This window comes from Cherax quadricarinatus, chromosome 7, assembly GCF_038502225.1.
Source record: "Cherax quadricarinatus isolate ZL_2023a chromosome 7, ASM3850222v1, whole genome shotgun sequence".
Taxonomy (NCBI): Eukaryota; Metazoa; Arthropoda; class Malacostraca; order Decapoda; family Parastacidae; genus Cherax; species Cherax quadricarinatus.
In genome coordinates this window covers 50,355,389-50,373,146 of record NC_091298.1, presented here as the reverse complement: position 1 = coordinate 50,373,146, position 17,758 = coordinate 50,355,389, and the positions used below count along the sequence as shown (strand labels likewise).

Below are 17,758 nucleotides of genomic sequence, written 5' to 3'. Positions count from 1 at the left end.
TTTACCTACTGCCTCACGAACTTCCCCCACACTCACAACTGGCTCTTCCTCACTCCTACGAGATGTTATTCCTCCTTGTCCTATACACGAAATCACAGCTTCCCTATCTTCATCAACATTTAACAATTCCTCAAAATATTCCCTCCATCTTCCCAATACGTCTAACTCTCCATTTAATAACTCTCCTCTCCTATTTTTAACTGACAAATACATTTGTTCTCTAGGCTTTCTTAACTTGTTAATCTCACTCCAAAACTTTTTCTTATTTTCAACAAAATTTGTTGATAACATCTCACCCACTCTCTCATTTGCTCTCTTTTTACATTGCTTCACCACTCTCTTAACCTCTCTCTTTTTCTCCATATACTCTTCCCTCCTTGCATCACTTCTACTTTGTAAAAACTTCTCATATGCTAACTTTTTCTCCCTTACTACTCTCTTTACATCATCATTCCACCAAACCATACCTCCGGCCGGGATTGAACCCGCGGTCATAGAGTCTCAAAACTCCAGCCCGTCGCGTTATTTGCAATCGTGTCATTACGATTTCTTGAGTCATTCCACCAATCGCTCCTCTTCCCTCCCGCACCCACTTTCCTGTAACCACAAACTTCTGCTGAACACTCTAACACTACATTTTTAAACCTACCCCATACCTCTTCAATCCCATTGCCTATGCTCTCATTAGCCCATCTATCCTCCAATAGCTGTTTATATCTTACCCTAACTGCCTCCTCTTTTAGTTTATAAACCTTCACCTCTCTCTTCCCTGATGCTTCTATTCTCCTTGTATCCCATCTACCTTTTACTCTCAGTGTAGCTACAACTAGAAAGTGATCTGATATATCTGTGGCCCCTCTATAAACATGTACATCCTGAAGTCTACTCAACAGTCTTTTATCTACCAATACATAATCCAACAAACTACTGTCATTTCGCCCTACATCATATCTTGTATACTTATTTATCCTCTTTTTCTTAAAATATGTATTACCTATAACTAAACCCCTTTCTATACAAAGTTCAATCAAAGGGCTCCCATTATCATTTACACCTGGCACCCCAAACTTACCGACCACACCCTCTCTAAAAGTTTCTCCTACTTTAGCATTCAGGTCCCCTACCACAATTACTCTCTCACTTGGTTCAAAGGCTCCTATACATTCACTTAACATCTCCCAAAATCTCTCTCTCTCCTCTACATTCCTCTCTTCTCCAGGTGCATACACGCTTATTATGACCCACTTTTCGCATCCAACCTTTACTTTAATCCACATAATTCTTGAATTTACACATTCATATTCTCTTTTCTCCTTCCATAACTGATCATTTAACATTACTGCTACCCCTTCCTTTGCTCTAACTCTCTCAGATACTCCAGATTTAATCCCATTTATTTCCCCCCACTGAAACTCCCCTACCCCCTTCAGCTTTGTTTCGCATAGGGCCAGGACATCCAACTTCTTTTCATTCATAACATCAGCAATCATCTGTTTCTTGTCATCTGCACTACATCCACTGTGGCATGCAAAGAGTACGTAACCTTTATTCGGCGCATGGACACACCCTCATTTACAGGCTATCTCCCCCAACCAGCGAACCAGGTTGCTAAGAGTTGGTGATGGGGCCCCATCGTTCAACTAGTGACCAGGTTCTATTATTATTATTATAATCAAAAAGAAGCGCTAAGCCACAAGGGCTATACAGCGACCAGGTTCTAGCCAATAAGAAGGTGGGATTGACAATCGCAGAGGTTATGTGGATACCGCTCTCCTGTCTGCCCTTGTCATTCCCATTCTAGAGCTGGTTGAGCACGGTCTGCTATCTTGTGGCTTCTATTTCTGCCTTGCTTACCGTGGAGTGCACTATATTTATCACTGTACATAGTGTACATATTGCTGTTATAAATTGGTGAAGGATAATATAAGTCTAAACTTTTTCTACTGTGTTTATTTGCTCCCATTACACCTGGGATAACAGGCCATTTGAAATCCTAGGTTGTAATATGGGTAGCCTGTCCGAGAGCTGGACTTAGAGAAACGGTTGAGCTTAGGGTGAAGCTTGTAGCAGGAACACTGTGTAGCTTGCTGTCTCGCTTCGCTTTACAAATTTTGCGTGTCAGTTGCTTATTATCAGCCTTGCTATTGTGTGATCGTTCAGCAGCTCGCTACTAGCTTGTTCAGTGTGCTCACTTCACTACGGTCAATCTTGTGTGCAGTCGGCTTTGCTTGTATGCGTATTCTGTAATCGTACTGTGCATAGCTAAGCGTGTTCTGCAAATTAACGTGTTACGTTGGGGTATTCGTACTGTGCATAGCGAATAACTTATGCCACCTAGACGAGTCAGACGCCTGGTGTCGGCATATACTTTGCATAACCTACCTAAATTGTCCCTACAGCGTTGTTGGCAAATTGCTCGTTCCATTGGCATTCCCTATAAACGCACTCTTACAGCTGCGCAACTGCGTTCACTTATTGCTGACATACTTATTGAAGAAGAGATGGCCCATCAAACTCCTCCCTCTACGGGAGCTAGGGAAAAAACTCTCATGTTCTCGCATGAGGAAGATGATACACCTACGGAGCAAGATGATCAGTATAGTGCAGCTGGGTTGTCTCGAGGTGAATCAGCGTCCTTGGCACTTGAGCTGGCAAAAATCATGCTGGAGCAAACTAGGGAACAGAGAGCATTCGCAAGGGAAGAATTTGATAGGGAAAGAGAAAGGAGGCAGTTTTCGCATTCTGTAAACGATTTCAGTTTACAAAAAGCAGTACAGCTTGTTCCCCGCTTCAATGAGGCCGAACCAGAGCAATTTTTCGAAAGCTTCGAAAATCAGGCTCGAGCCTTGAGGTGGCCGGAACAGCACTGGGCAGCGTTGGTTCATACAGCATTATTGGGTAAGGCACAGGAATTTACGTCGGTATTAACTGACGCTGAATTCTCTGATTATCAAATAGTGAAGACCACAGTGTTGGGAGCATATACATGTATCCCAGCTAAATATCGTAAGACCTTCAAATTGAACAGGCGGCAGCTTGGTCAATCCCTGGTGGACTTTGTGAGACAGCAAACCAAAGCTTTTACCAGCTGGTATAAAGCGAGTGGTGTCTCTAACTTTGAGGAGCTGGTGCAGCTTATTCTGATTGATAACCTGCTGGAGTCTGTGGGACCCGAGGTTCGTGTCTTTCTGCAGGATCGTGACTTAACCACTGCATTGGAGGCAGCCAGGTGGGCTGATACCTTCGAAACGAACCGCTCCTTGTCCGAGCGGTCCCGTCTCTCTTTTCAACAGTCTGGCGTGAGCAGAGATCGACAACATTGGAGAATGAAGTGCCAGCCGGAGGGAGAGCGTCTACGACATCCAACTAAGTCACCTGGTGAGCCACGCTTCTCAACATATGGTCCCCCTGCGGAGAGGCAAACTACTTATGGAGCATCTCGACAACAATATCCAGAGAGGCACCAGCCAGAACGACACCACTTGCAACGTCATCAGGGAGTAAAGGGCAAGCCTGTCGTCTGCTTCAGGTGTAATAAAGTAGGTCACATCAGTTCCAACTGCCCCCAAAAACCTCAACCCATCGGGAAAATCTCTAATATCCCTAGTAACATGTCCCCTAGAGAAGTAGAAAAAGGTATGGCCCCTTATTATTGCGAAAGTCTTATTTCCCTTCAGGAAAACTCAGAACCAACTAAAGTAAATACCTTTAGAGATACTGGAGCATATTGCTCACTTGTCAGAGAAGGAATATTACCCCTTTCAGAGAATACTTCCTTGAATTCCTCAGTTTTATTGGAAGCTTACGGAGGAGCTATATATTCTGTTCCTTTGCATAAAATTTATGTACAGTGCAAATATTACACTGGGTACTTGACTGTAGGTATCTCAAAAGGATTTCCCATGAAAAATGCCATGTTATTACTGGGTAATAACATTACTACTGTTACTTCGTGTCCTGAACCTATAATGATTAATGCTTCTCCAGTGTTGGCCATAACTCGGGCAACATCCCAAGGGTTGTCTGGGGAGAATGTTGACCTATCCTTGGACGACTCCGATCTCGGAATAGCCACGTTGTTTTATGAGACACACCGGCCGGAGTCTCGTAAATCAAGTGAACAGACCCCGATCAAGCCTTCTTATTCCCAGGTTGCAGGATTGCCAGATGTCTCTGTTTCCATGCCCGAGGGACTGTCCTTCCGGGAGGAACAACGAAAGGACCCTTCTTTAAAATTCGCTTTTCAGGCAGCCATGGGTAAATCCTCTTTGGGTCATCCAGTCAAGTATGAAGTTAAAAATGATTATTTGGTCTGCACTGAGACTGGTAAGGAGATAGAGGGCCGGCAATTATACGACAGGTTAGTGGTTCCAACCAAGTATAGACCTCAGATATTAAATATAGCTCATAATACGTCATTAGGAGGTCACTTAGGAATTACAAAAACCTTGTATAGAATCACAAAAGAATTTTATTGGCCAAAATTAAAGAAAGATGTGAAGAATCATATTAGGTGTTGCCGAGAATGTCAGCAAGTTGGAAAACCTGGACATTCCATTAAACCTGCACCTCTCCAACCTATACCTGCTGATGGAGAACCTATGCAGATTGTAAGTAGATTATCTGATGTAAATTATGTGGTAGCTCCCATTGATAAGACCTCAAAAACTAAAACTTACCACATTAATCAAATCAAGGCCTTTCATACACCAGATAAAGTCCCAGTAATGACTCTGTCCTCTACCTCTGAGGACGACTCTGACTCTTTGCACTCTATCTCTGAAATTAATACTAAACTTTCAAATTCTGTCCTCCTCAAGGATCCTAGCCCGTTAATGGATGGATTATCTGAAATACAAGCAACCAATTTAACTGAGCTTCTACAGTCATATCCTAATATTTTTTCGGATGTGCCGAAAAAATGTACGTTAGGTTACCATGATGTAGATGTGGGAAAATCTAAACCAATTAAACTCTCCCCCTACAGAGCTAATCCTGAAAAGCAAAGGCTACTTCAGCAGGAAGTAGACTTCTTGTTAGAACATGGTTTAGTGGAGGAGTCATCTAGTCCATGGGCTTCACCGTGCATCCTAGTAAAAAAGGCTGATGGAGGGTTTCGTATGTGCACAGACTACCGTAAAGTGAACGAGGTCACAATCACAGATGCTTACCCTCTTCCTCGTCTGGATGACGTAATTGACTTTGTGGGTAAGGCTACTTTTGTGTCCAAATTAGATCTCCTTAAAGGTTACTATCAGGTACCTTTGACAGATAAGGCGAAGGAAATCTCTGCCTTCGTAATTCCAGGAGGTCATTATCAGTATACAGTTACCCCCTTCGGAATGAAAAATTACCCCTCTTCATTCCAGAAACTCATCCATCAGGCTATTAAAGGACTTGAAGGCACGGCAGCATACCTAGATGATATTGTTGTGGTGTCTGATACTTGGGATCAACACCTACTTAGACTTAAAGCTCTGTTTGAGACCTTTAAGAATTCCCAATTAACAGTTAATTTATCTAAATCTTCCTTTGGCCAGGCCACTGTCACTTTTCTAGGCCATGAAGTAGGTAGTGGTAATGTTGCACCTAAACTTGCTAAAGTTCTTTCGATTAAAGAATATCCAGTTCCTCATGATAGGAAATCTCTTCAACGTTTCCTAGGCATGATCGGATTTTACAGAAGATTCTGTAAGAATTTCTCAGATATTGTAGCCCCTCTTACCTCTCTTACCAGTCATAAAGTTCCCTTTAATTGGACGTCAGATTGTAACACTGCTTTTAATAAAGCAAAAAGATTATTGTGCTCTGCACCCATTCTCCTGTCTCCAGACTTCTCCAAACCTTTTTCATTACAGGTTGATGCTTGTGAGTCTGGGGTTGGGGCGGTACTATTACAAATCGGGAACAAGGAGCTGCAGCCAATCGCATATTTTTCAGCCAAGTTCCAGCCACATCAGAGAGCTTACTCTACCATTGAAAAAGAAGCCCTCGCGCTGGTACTGGCTTTGGAGCATTTCGATGTTTATGTGGGCCAGACATCGCAGGTGGTCACAGTCTACAGTGATCACAACCCGTTAGTCTATCTCCAAGCCATGAAGAATCACAACACAAGGCTTATGCGTTGGACGCTCAGGCTGCAGCCCTACAATATAAAAATTAATTATATTGCCGGCAAAGAAAATGTGTTGGCAGACTCTTTGTCAAGAGTCTAGTTTAATATTTTATTTAGGTTAGGATGTATTTGTGGTAACCCCCTTTCAAGCTCTTTTTTTTTATCCCCTGATGTGGGGGTTTTTTTTTAGTGAGGGGATACGGGCTACCGTCCGCTTGTATCTTGGACCTATGTTGGCCTATCTGACTGCTGTCTCACTCTGAGTTTAGGGTTTGGCTTTTGGTCACTAGGAAAGCTGAGCTCTATCTAAGAGTTGGATGGTGGAGAGGATAGGCGGTCCCATTATTTTGTGCCATGGCGGCACGGTTACCACTGGGAGGTGGCAGCCTAATCCTGAGCCTTCTCGGGGGTGGGGGTGTGGCATGCAAAGAGTACGTAACCTTTAATCGGCGCATGGACACACCCTCATTTACAGGCTATCTCCCCCAACCAGCGAACCAGGTTGCTAAGAGTTGGTGATGGGGCCCCATCGTTCAACTAGTGACCAGGTTCTAGCCAATAAGAAGGTGGGATTGACAATCGCAGAGGTTATGTGGATACCGCTCTCCTGTCTGCCCTTGTCATTCCCATTCTAGAGCTGGTTGAGCACGGTCTGCTATCTTGTGGCTTCTATTTCTGCCTTACTTACCGTGGAGTGCACTATATTTATCACTGTACATAGTGTACATATTGCTGTTATAAATTGGTGAAGGATAATATAAGTCTAAACTTTTTCTACTGTGTTTATTTGCTCCCATTACACCTGGGATAACAGGCCATTTGAAATCCTAGGTTGTAATATCCACGCACATTTAAGCATCCCAGTTTTATAAAGTTTTTCTTCTTCTCTTTTTTAGTAAATGTCTACAGGAGAAGGGGTTACTAGCCCATTGCTCCCGGCATTTTAGTCGCCTCATACGACACGCATGGCTTACGGAGGAAAGATTCTTTTCCACTTCCCCATGGACAATAGAAGAAATAAAGAAGAACAAGAGCTATTTAGAAAAAGGGGAAAAACCTAGATGTATGTATATATATATGCATGTGCGTGTCTGTGAAGTGTGACCAAAGTGTAAGTAGGAGTAGCAAGATATCCCTGTTATCTAGCGTGTTTATGAGACAGAAAAAAGAAACCAGCAATCCTACCATCATGCAAAACAGTTACAGGTTTCTGTTTCACAGTCATCTGGCAGGACGGTAGTACTTCCCTGGGTAGTTGCTGTCTACCAACCTACTACCTGACTTTCTAATATGGTGATGCACCCCACCGAGTTTGTTTACATTCTCCGTAAGCACCATGTCTCTCCATTATGTCTGGAAACTCCAAAATTTCAAGTGTTTTTAAAAGTTATTTCATATTTTATATTTTTTTTTTATTAACACATCAGCCGATTCCCACCAAGGCAGTATGGCCCAAAAAAGAAAAACTTTCATCATAATTCACTCCATCACTGTCTTGCCAGAGGGGTGCTTTACACTACAGTTTATAAAACTGCAACATTAACATCCCTCCTTCAGAGTGCAGACACTGTACTTCATATCTCCAAGACTCAAGTCCGTCCTGCCGGTTTCTCTGAACCCCTTCATAAATGTTACTTTGCTCACACTTCAACAGCACGTGAAATATTAAAAACCATTTGTCTCCATTCACTCCTATCAAATACGCTGTACCTAAATAAACTTGCACACTGTGCTGGAGTGCAGGTACACTTTAAAATCAATACGAATGTCTTATGTCTCGAGACACCATATTAGTAATGATAATAGTAATACTCAATAATAATGACCAAGTCTCATTAAATGTCATATATTACGTTAACATACGCATTTTTATTAATCCATCTATGATTTTTTTTTTTAACAAGTCGGCCGTCTCCCACTGAGGCAGGGTGACCCAAAAAGAAAGAAAATCCCCCAAAAGAAAATACTTTCATCATCATTCAACACTTTCGCCTCACTCACACATAATCACTGTTTTTGCAGAGGTTCTCAGGACACAACAGTTTAGAAGCATATACGTATAAATACACACAACATATTCCTCCAAACTGCTAATATCCCGAACCCCTCCTTTAGAGTGCAGGCATTGTACTTCCCATTTCCAGGACTAAAGTCTGGCTATATAAAAAAAAAACGGTTTCCCTAAATCCCTTCACTAAATATTACCCTGCTCACACTCCAACAGATCGTCATGTCCCAAATACCATTCGTCTCCATTCACTCCTATCAAACATGCTCATGCACGCCTGCTGGAAGTCCAAGCCCCTAGCCCACAAAACCTCCCTTCCCCCTTCCTTCCAACCTTTTCGAGAACGACCCCTACCCCCTACGCTCTCCATGTCATTCTACTTTGATTCATTCTCTCTAAATGACCAAACCACCTCAACAATCCCTCTTCAGCCCTCTGACAAATACTTTTATGAACTCCACACCTACTCCGAATTTTCTGCATAATATTTACACCACACATTGCCCTTAGAGAGGATATCTCCACTGCCTCCAACCGCCTCCTTGCTGCTGCATTCACAACCCAAGCTTCACACCCATAAAAGTGTGTTGGTACTACTATACTTTCACACATTCCCTTCTTTGCCTCCACAGATAACGTTTATTGTCTCCACATATACCTCAACGCATCACTCGCCTTTTTTCCCCTCATCAATTCTATGATTAACCTCATCCTTCATAAATCCATTCGCTGACACGTCAACTCCCAAGTATCTGAACACATTCACTTCTTCCATACTCCTTCTCCCCAATTTGATATCCAATTTTTCTTTATCTAAATCATTTGATACCCTCATCACCTTACTCTTTTATATGTTCACTTTCAACTTTCTACCTTTACACACACTACCTTTACACCATCTATGATATTTTTTCTAAATTATATAAACACAATATGTAACATATAAAGATGATAAATACACTCCACAGTAGAATAAATCAACATAAATATGAGATGTGGTAGCCAGACAACTTGTATGAGTGACAGCAAGAATAACGTTTTCTCTAGTCCAACATCAGGGAAAGTGTGTTACTGGGGGTAACTGTAGAAAATTATTCCTTTCATATGCCTTCACTCAGAGCATCATTTCTCCTAATTCTCCTAAAAATGGTGTTACATGAAAATGGGGGTGTTCCTCTTTATTTATTCTACCACATCAATGTAGAGACAACTTGTACACAAACCAGAGGTGTTCGCCTGCTTTGTTTACAAAACTCGCATCTGCCTGATTTATTTGTATAACTCCGCACGTGTCCTCCCTCGTGTACTCACACACTCTCACTCTCTCTCGCACACTCGCACTCTCTCGCACACTCGCACTCTCTCGCACACTCGCACTCTCTCGCACACTCGCACTCTCTCTCACATTCTCACTCTCACTCTCTCTCACTCTCACATTCACTCTCACATTCACACTCACTCTCACACTCACACTCACTCTCACACTCACACTCACACTCACACTCACACTCACACTCTCACTCTCACTCTCACTCTCACACTCTCACACTCTCACACTCTCACACTCTCACACTCTCACACTCTCACACTCTCACACTCTCACTCTCACACTCTCACACTCTCACACTCTCACTCTCACACTCTCACACTCTCACTCTCACACTCTCACTCTCACACTCTCACTCTCACACTCTCACACTCTCACTCTCACACTCACACTCTCACACTCACACTCTCACACTCTCACTCTCACACTCACACTCTCACTCTCACACTCTCACACTCTCACTCTCACACTCTCACTCTCACACTCTCACTCTCACACTCTCACTCTCACACTCTCACTCTCACACTCTCACACTCTCACTCTCACTCTCACACTCTCACTCTCACACTCTCACTCTCACACTCTCACTCTCACACTCTCACTCTCACACTCTCACTCTCACACTCTCACTCTCACACTCTCACTCTCACACTCTCACTCTCACTCTCACACTCTCACTCTCACACTCTCACTCTCACACTCTCACACTCTCACTCTCACACTCTCACTCTCACACTCTCACTCTCTCACTCTCACACTCTCACTCTCTCACTCTCACACTCTCACTCTCACACTCTCACTCTCACACTCTCACTCTCACACTCTCACTCTCACACTCTCACTCTCACACTCTCACACTCTCACACTCTCACTCTCACACTCTCACACTCTCACTCTCACACTCTCACTCTCACACTCTCACTCTCACACTCTCACTCTCACACTCTCACTCTCACACTCTCACTCTCACACTCTCACTCTCACACTCTCACTCTCACACTCTCACTCTCACACTCTCACTCTCACACTCTCACTCTCACACTCTCACTCTCACTCTCACACTCTCACTCTCACTCTCACACTCTCACACTCTCACACTCTCACACTCTCACTCTCACACTCTCACTCTCACACTCTCACTCTCACACTCTCACTCTCACACTCTCACTCTCACTCTCACTCTCACACTCTCACTCTCACACTCTCACTCTCACACTCTCACACTCTCACTCTCACTCTCACACTCTCACTCTCACACTCTCACTCTCACACTCTCACTCTCACACTCTCACTCTCACACTCTCACTCTCACACTCTCACTCTCACACTCTCACTCTCACACTCTCACTCTCACACTCTCACACTCTCACTCTCACACTCTCACTCTCACACTCTCACACTCTCACTCTCACACTCTCACACTCACTCTCACACTCTCACTCTCACTCTCACACTCACACTCACACTCACACTCACTCTCACTCTCACACTCTCACACTCACACACTCTCTCTCACACTCTCTCTCACACTCTCTCACACTCTCTCTCACACTCTCACACTCTCTCTCACACTCTCACACTCTCACACTCACACACTCACACACTCACACACTCACACACACACTCACACACTCACACACTCACACACTCACACTCTCACACTCTCACACACTCACACTCACACTCTCTCTCTTGCACACTCACCACTTTATCTCATTTACTCGCCTCTGACCCTACATTAAGACTACAAATATTTTAATTTAAGTAATGAGTGAACTGTATATGCATTTTATCGCTCTGGGATGCTTAAATGTCATAGAATATTATGTGTGGATGGGGTGGCCTGGTATGGTAGCCTGACTGACTACCATACATACCACACATGATTTCTTACAATAAATATTACTCATCTCACCCTAGATTAAGACTACAAATATTTTAAGGTAAGTAATGAGTGCACTATATGTATATTTTACTTTTTTTTGTTTTTAACCCTTAAATGGTCCAAACGTTTATATACGTTTTTTCAACATCTGAAAGTATGTAAAAAAATGTAGATCTTCTTTTTTGTTTTACATTTGAAAACGTGTAAAAAAACTTTTATCTACATTTTTTTTTGTTATATTTGAAAATATGTAAAAAAAAGTAGATCTACTTTTGTAGCACTGAATTTGAACATCGATCTGTTTGGACCGTTTAAGGGTTAATACCTAGTTCTATTGCTAACTTAATCTATGTTAGTGTAAACTTATTATCTAGTATTTATATGCATTTTGTAAGTGGGGGAAAAAAAAAAAAAATATTCCTCTTTATGGCAGTAGCCTGGAACCTAACCTGCTGTATAAGTAAGGCACTACTGTTTATTTATTTTCACTGTCTTCTATTTTACATTGTTTTTCAGTGATTATTCATAATTTTATTAGCCATTCTATAATTCCAACAAATTGATAGCTGATTTTTGGAGTGAAATCTATTATAATTTAGTGCTCTTCATATTTTTTTGTCATAATTCTTGTGTTCTGCTTATTTTATCTTCATCAACTATTATTCAACATTTTATATAATTTGTGTTGTGTCAAGCTTACAGATATCTTGGTGTAGATGTACCCTTTAACAAATCCACTATACCACAACTATATAAGAAATGCAAAGATAGGCTAAATGCTCTCAAAGCTGTTGCTGGCTACAACCCCAACTATGGTGCTAATGTGATAATCGTGAGAATGATGTACATTGCCTATGTTAGGTCCTTAATTGATTATGTTGCTCCCATGTTGATATTAGCTACAGAAAGTTCCCTCTGACCCTTGGAGCTAATGCAAAATGAAGCTCTCAAAATTATTCTTGGCTGTCCCAAATCTACAAAGGTTCTTAACCCTTTGACTGTCGCGGCCGTATATATACGTCTTACGAGGTACCGTGTTTGACGTATGAAGTCATTCTGTTTCGCTCCATTCTCTCTACATGTCCAAACCACCTCAACAACCCTTCCTCAGCCCTGTGGACAACAGTTTTGGTAATCCCGCACCTCCTCCTAACTTCCAAACTACGAATTCTCTGCATTATATTCACACCACACATTGCCCTCAAACATGACATCTCCACTGCCTCCAGCCTTCTCCTCGCTGCAACATTCATCACCCATGCTTCACACCCATATAAGAGCGTTGGTAAAACTAGACTCTCATACATTCCCCTCTGCCTCCAAGGACAAAGTTCTTTGTCTCCACAGACTCCTAAGTGCACCACTCACTCTTTTTCCCTCATCAATTATATGATTCACCTCATCTTTCATAGACCCATCTGCTGACATGTCCACTCCCAAATATCTGAATACGTTCACCTCCTCCATACTCTCTCCCTCCAATCTGATATTCAATCTTTCATCACCTAATCTTTTTGTTATCCTCATAACCTTACTCTTTCCTGTATTCACCTTTAATTTTCTTCTTTTGCACACCCTACCAAATTCATCCACCAATCTCTGCAACTTCTCTTCAGAATCTCCCAAGAGCACAGTGTCATCAGCAAAGAGCAGCTGTGACAACTCCCACTTTGTGTGTGATTCTTTATCTTTTAACTCCACGCCTCTTGCCAAGACCCTCGCATTTACTTCTCTTACAACCCCATCTATAAATATATTAAACAACCACGGTGACATCACACATCCTTGTCTAAGGCCTACTTTTACTGGGAAAAAATTTCCCTCTTTCCTACATACTCTAACTTGAGCCTCACTATCCTCGTAAAAACTCTTCGCTGCTTTCAGTAACCTACCTCCTACACCATACACTTGCAACATCTGCCACATTGCCCCCCTATCCACCCTGTCATACGCCTTTTCCAAATCCATAAATGCCACAAAGACCTCTTTAGCCTTATCTAAATACTGTTCACTTATATGTTTCACTGTAAACACCTGGTCCACACACCCCCTACCTTTCCTAAAGCCTCCTTGTTCATCTGCTATCCTATTTTCCGTCTTACTCTTAATTCTTTCAATTATAACTCTACCATACACTTTACCAGGTATACTCAACAGACTTATCCCCCTATAATTTTTGCTCTCTCTTTTATCCCCTTTGCCTTTATACAAAGGAACTATGCATGCTCTCTGCCAATCCCTAGGTACCTTACCCTCTTCCATACATTTATTAAATAATTGCACCAACCACTCCAAAACTATATCCCCACCTGCTTTTAACATTTCTATCTTTATCCCATCAATCCCAGCTGCCTTACCCCCTTTCATTTTACCTACTGCCTCACGAACTTCCCCCACACTCACAACTGGCTCTTCCTCACTCCTACAAGATGTTATTCCTCCTTGCCCTATACACAAAATCACAGCTTCCCTATCTTCATCAACATTTAACAATTCCTCAAAATATTCCCTCCATCTTCCCAATACCTCTAACTCTCCATTTAATAACTCTCCTCTCCTATTTTTAACTGACAAATCCATTTGCTCTCTAGGCTTTCTTAACTTGTTAATCTCACTCCAAAACTTTTTCTTATTTTCAAAAAAATTTGTTGATAACATCTCACCCACTCTCTCATTTGCTCTCTTTTTACATTGCTTCACCACTCTCTTAACCTCTCTCTTTTTCTCCATATACTCTTCCCTCCTTGCATCACTTCTACTTTGTAAAAACTTCTCATATGCTAACTTTTTCTCCCTTACTACTCTCTTTACATCATCATTCCACCAATCGCTCCTCTTCCCTCCTGCACCCACTTTCCTGTAACCACAAACTTCTGCTGAACACTCTAACACTACATTTTTAAACCTACCCCATACCTCTTCGACCCCATTGCCTATGCTCTCATTAGCCCATCTATCCTCCAATAGCTGTTTATATCTTACCCTAACTGCCTCCTCTTTTCGTTTATAAACCTTCACCTCTCTCTTCCCTGATGCTTCTATTCTCCGACGTATATATACTCATAAATTTTAGCGGCTTCAAATCAAGCAGGAGAAAGCTGGTAGGCCCACATGTGAGAGAATGGGTCTGTGTGGTCAGTGTGCACCATATAAAAAAATCCTGGAGCACGCAGTGCATAATGAGAAAAAAAAAACTCCGACTGTTTGTTTTAATTAAAATGCCGACTTTGTGGTCTATTTTCGTATAGTATTCATGGTTGTATTCTCGTTTTCTTGGTCTCATTTGATAGAATGGAAAACATATTATATAAGTAGAGGTGATTTTGATTGATTTTACTATAAAAAGAACCTAGAAATGAAGCTCAAAGTAGGGGAAATGTTTGATTTTTGCCAATGTTCAAAAGTAAACAAATGATGCCATTGTCCAATAAATGTCCAACTAGCCATTCTAATATGCAGTCATGAATGGGTTGATGTTATTTATACAATTATTACAGTATTGCAGTAGTCTGCATAATAGTAAGTCTTTTATTTTTTGTTTGAATAAAAATTCAAAATAGAAAGCAAGAGTAATATCAGAGGGGCCTGGAGACATGACTGATGAGCAAAGAAAATGTTATTTTAGAGCCAGGAATGTCTGCATTGTTCATTCTGAACCTTGTTTTGAAATAGTCATATTTTTTAGTTTTCGTGAAATTGGCCAAATTGCAAATTTCTGACCACATTATTAGGCAGTTGAAATCGGTAAATGGGCAGTTTCTTGTACTCAATCGATAGAAAAAATGAAGTTCTAAAGAAATAGCTATGAGTATGGGCGACTGGAACAATGGAATTAGCCGAAAATAGAGCTCAAAGTGGGCAAAATCGCCGATTTGTAAACAGCGCCAAGGTCGCTAACTTCGCGAGAGCATAATTCCGTCAGTTTTCCATCAAATTTCGTTTTTTTTGGTGTCATTACAATCGGGAAAAGATTCTCTATCATTTCATGAGAAAAAATATTTTTTTTTTTTTTTAAATTTTGCGACACCAGGAGACACCTCAGGATTGGGGGTTGCGACAGTCAAAGGGTTAATATGAGGAAGGAGCTTGGTATTTCTAGTATCAGTGATAGGATTGTTGAGATTAACACTGTACTCGGTATTAGAATGTTGAGAAACGAACCAGACACTGTCACAATGAATCTTACTAAATGTCTCGAAATAAATACACAGATCTAAATGGATTGTGAAAATGTGCAATTCCATTAAGTTTCATAACCTGTATGAACTGTATCACTGTAGACAACAAGAGCATTTCACCCCTCCATGGAAGATGTGTTCATTTAATATCACATACCTGCAAGTCCCTCCCAAGAAGCTCATTGCTAGTAATCCCTTCCTTAAATCACTTGTTAAAGCAACTGCTCAAGAAGAAATTTCTCGCCTAGCTGGTAGTAATAAGTTATCACAAGTTATATACACTGATGGATCTAAACAGGAGTCTTCTGGCAGGGCTGCATCTGCTCTTGTTGCCACCTCCCTAGTTAAGAACGATCATAAACTTGCTGAACTAGGCATAAGAATTAACAACTGGGCGTCTACACTGCAAACTGAATTGTTTGCAATCCTAATGGCGCTAAAGCTAACTTATGACACTGAGCTTGACTATCATCATTACTGATTCTGTCATTACTGAAGGCTCTTGACTCACATAATGACTCCAACAACATGCTCATTGGAGAAGCCAGGTATAGATACTCAAAAATCAGGGACAAAGGAATTAATGTACAATTGCTATGGATCCCATCACACATTGGATTACTCCCTCATGATAAAGTTGATATGTTAGCCAAGAAGAGTACCCAGAAGGAGAATGTAGAATATAATTTTGGTCTAATATTAGGAGAGAAGTAAATAATGAAAATTATTGTTACAGGAATGCAGTTAGAAGCCTGAGTAGATCTATAACCCACTATGATAACATGAACGTAGATAAGTATGTTTATAGAGCAACTTGCAATGTGAACAGACTGACTGATGTTGTAGTGGCCAGGCTTAGGCTTGGTTACAAGTACTTCTGGCAGTTTGGGAGACACACAGATGATGATCAAATTAAATGCAAATTATGTGATTAGCCCTATGGTCACTGTCTTTAACATTGTGTGCTTAATTGTCCACTTATTGAGGAATACAGAGATAGACAGTACGTTTAATAACCTATGTGACATGTCAATTATTATTATTATTATTATAATCAAAAAGAAGCGCTAAGCCACAAGGACTATACAGCTGTGACATGTCAAGATATCTTATTAATGAAAAAAAGATACCAGATATACTAAGCAAATTTCCTAAATTTGCTTGTAACAGATAAGTGAACAGATAAGGCCTAGTTCCTAGGCCTTTTGTGTATCTATATGCTCTTGCGCTACCATCCACAGGATGGATATGGGGTGCACAATAAATTAGTTACTTCGGTGGCAAAATCTAATCCACATTTGATTTTTATATTAATGTAATATTATTGATAAGGTAACAAAAGGACACCAGTGGAATTAAGTCACTCTGTCCGACTTTTTTGGGTTATCCTAGGTTCTCTACACACATGCTGCTATATATGATAATCTATATAACTGTAATTGTGTATACCTAAGTAAACTTACTTAGCATCAATGAACCTCTCAAGATGACTGTGTGAAGCTATAAATGGTGGTGTCTACTGACAAAAATGTGAACATTGTAGTCACTAGACTGGCAAGGCAGCAGTCATTGCTTTTTCCCACCATAGGTCTAGTGACTACAACAATGACCACTGCCTTGCTGTCACTCTCAATGGTGTAAGTGTCAAGAATTACACATGACAGTTTGACTTTTATTTTCTAAGTGATGCAATCACCATTTTACTGCAGTGAAGAACGTCTATAGAGAGACCGAGATTTGAATGAGCAGACGCATACATATGATGTGGAAAGTAATAAACAATATAAATACTGTACCAGTAATACAAGGAAAATGAAGTGCTAGTACAATAAGAGTGAAAACAGAATTTATTAAGAGGGTAATAATGACAGAAAATAAAATGGAAGAAGTGGTATCCATTTTCCTAGCCTAGTAGTAATACTGTATACTGTAGCCATTAATGACCTAGGGCTGACCATAAGGCAATCAGCACACATATATATACCTGTAAAGAAGACTGCAGCAAAGCCACTTTTCTGAACCGAATTATCAGAATTAAATTCTATACGAAGACTGTTCCCCTCTGATGTTATAACTGATGGAAGACGTTGTCCACAAAATACCCCGTGTTTTCTCATTTCTGCTACTCCTAATTTGCTGCGGATATCAACGCTGTCGTACTCGCAATCTTGCTGAAACAGAAACAAGGGTGCTTTCAGGAAATTGGTAAAAAATAATAACAGTAACACTTCCTTTATTTTCTATT

The 17,758-nt window shown here is 41.1% G+C and overlaps 1 protein-coding gene across 1 annotated transcript in view; it reads right to left on the bottom strand.

The window, feature by feature from the left end:
- LOC128687037 (protein tolkin) overlaps window positions 1-17,758 on the bottom strand; it is a 449,316-nt gene that overhangs the window by 62,534 nt on the left and 369,024 nt on the right. Inside the window, exon 14 of the mRNA XM_070082113.1 lies at window positions 17,498-17,684. Coding sequence (XP_069938214.1) covers window positions 17,498-17,684 — 187 coding nt within the window. The remainder of the gene's footprint in view (window positions 1-17,497; window positions 17,685-17,758) is intronic.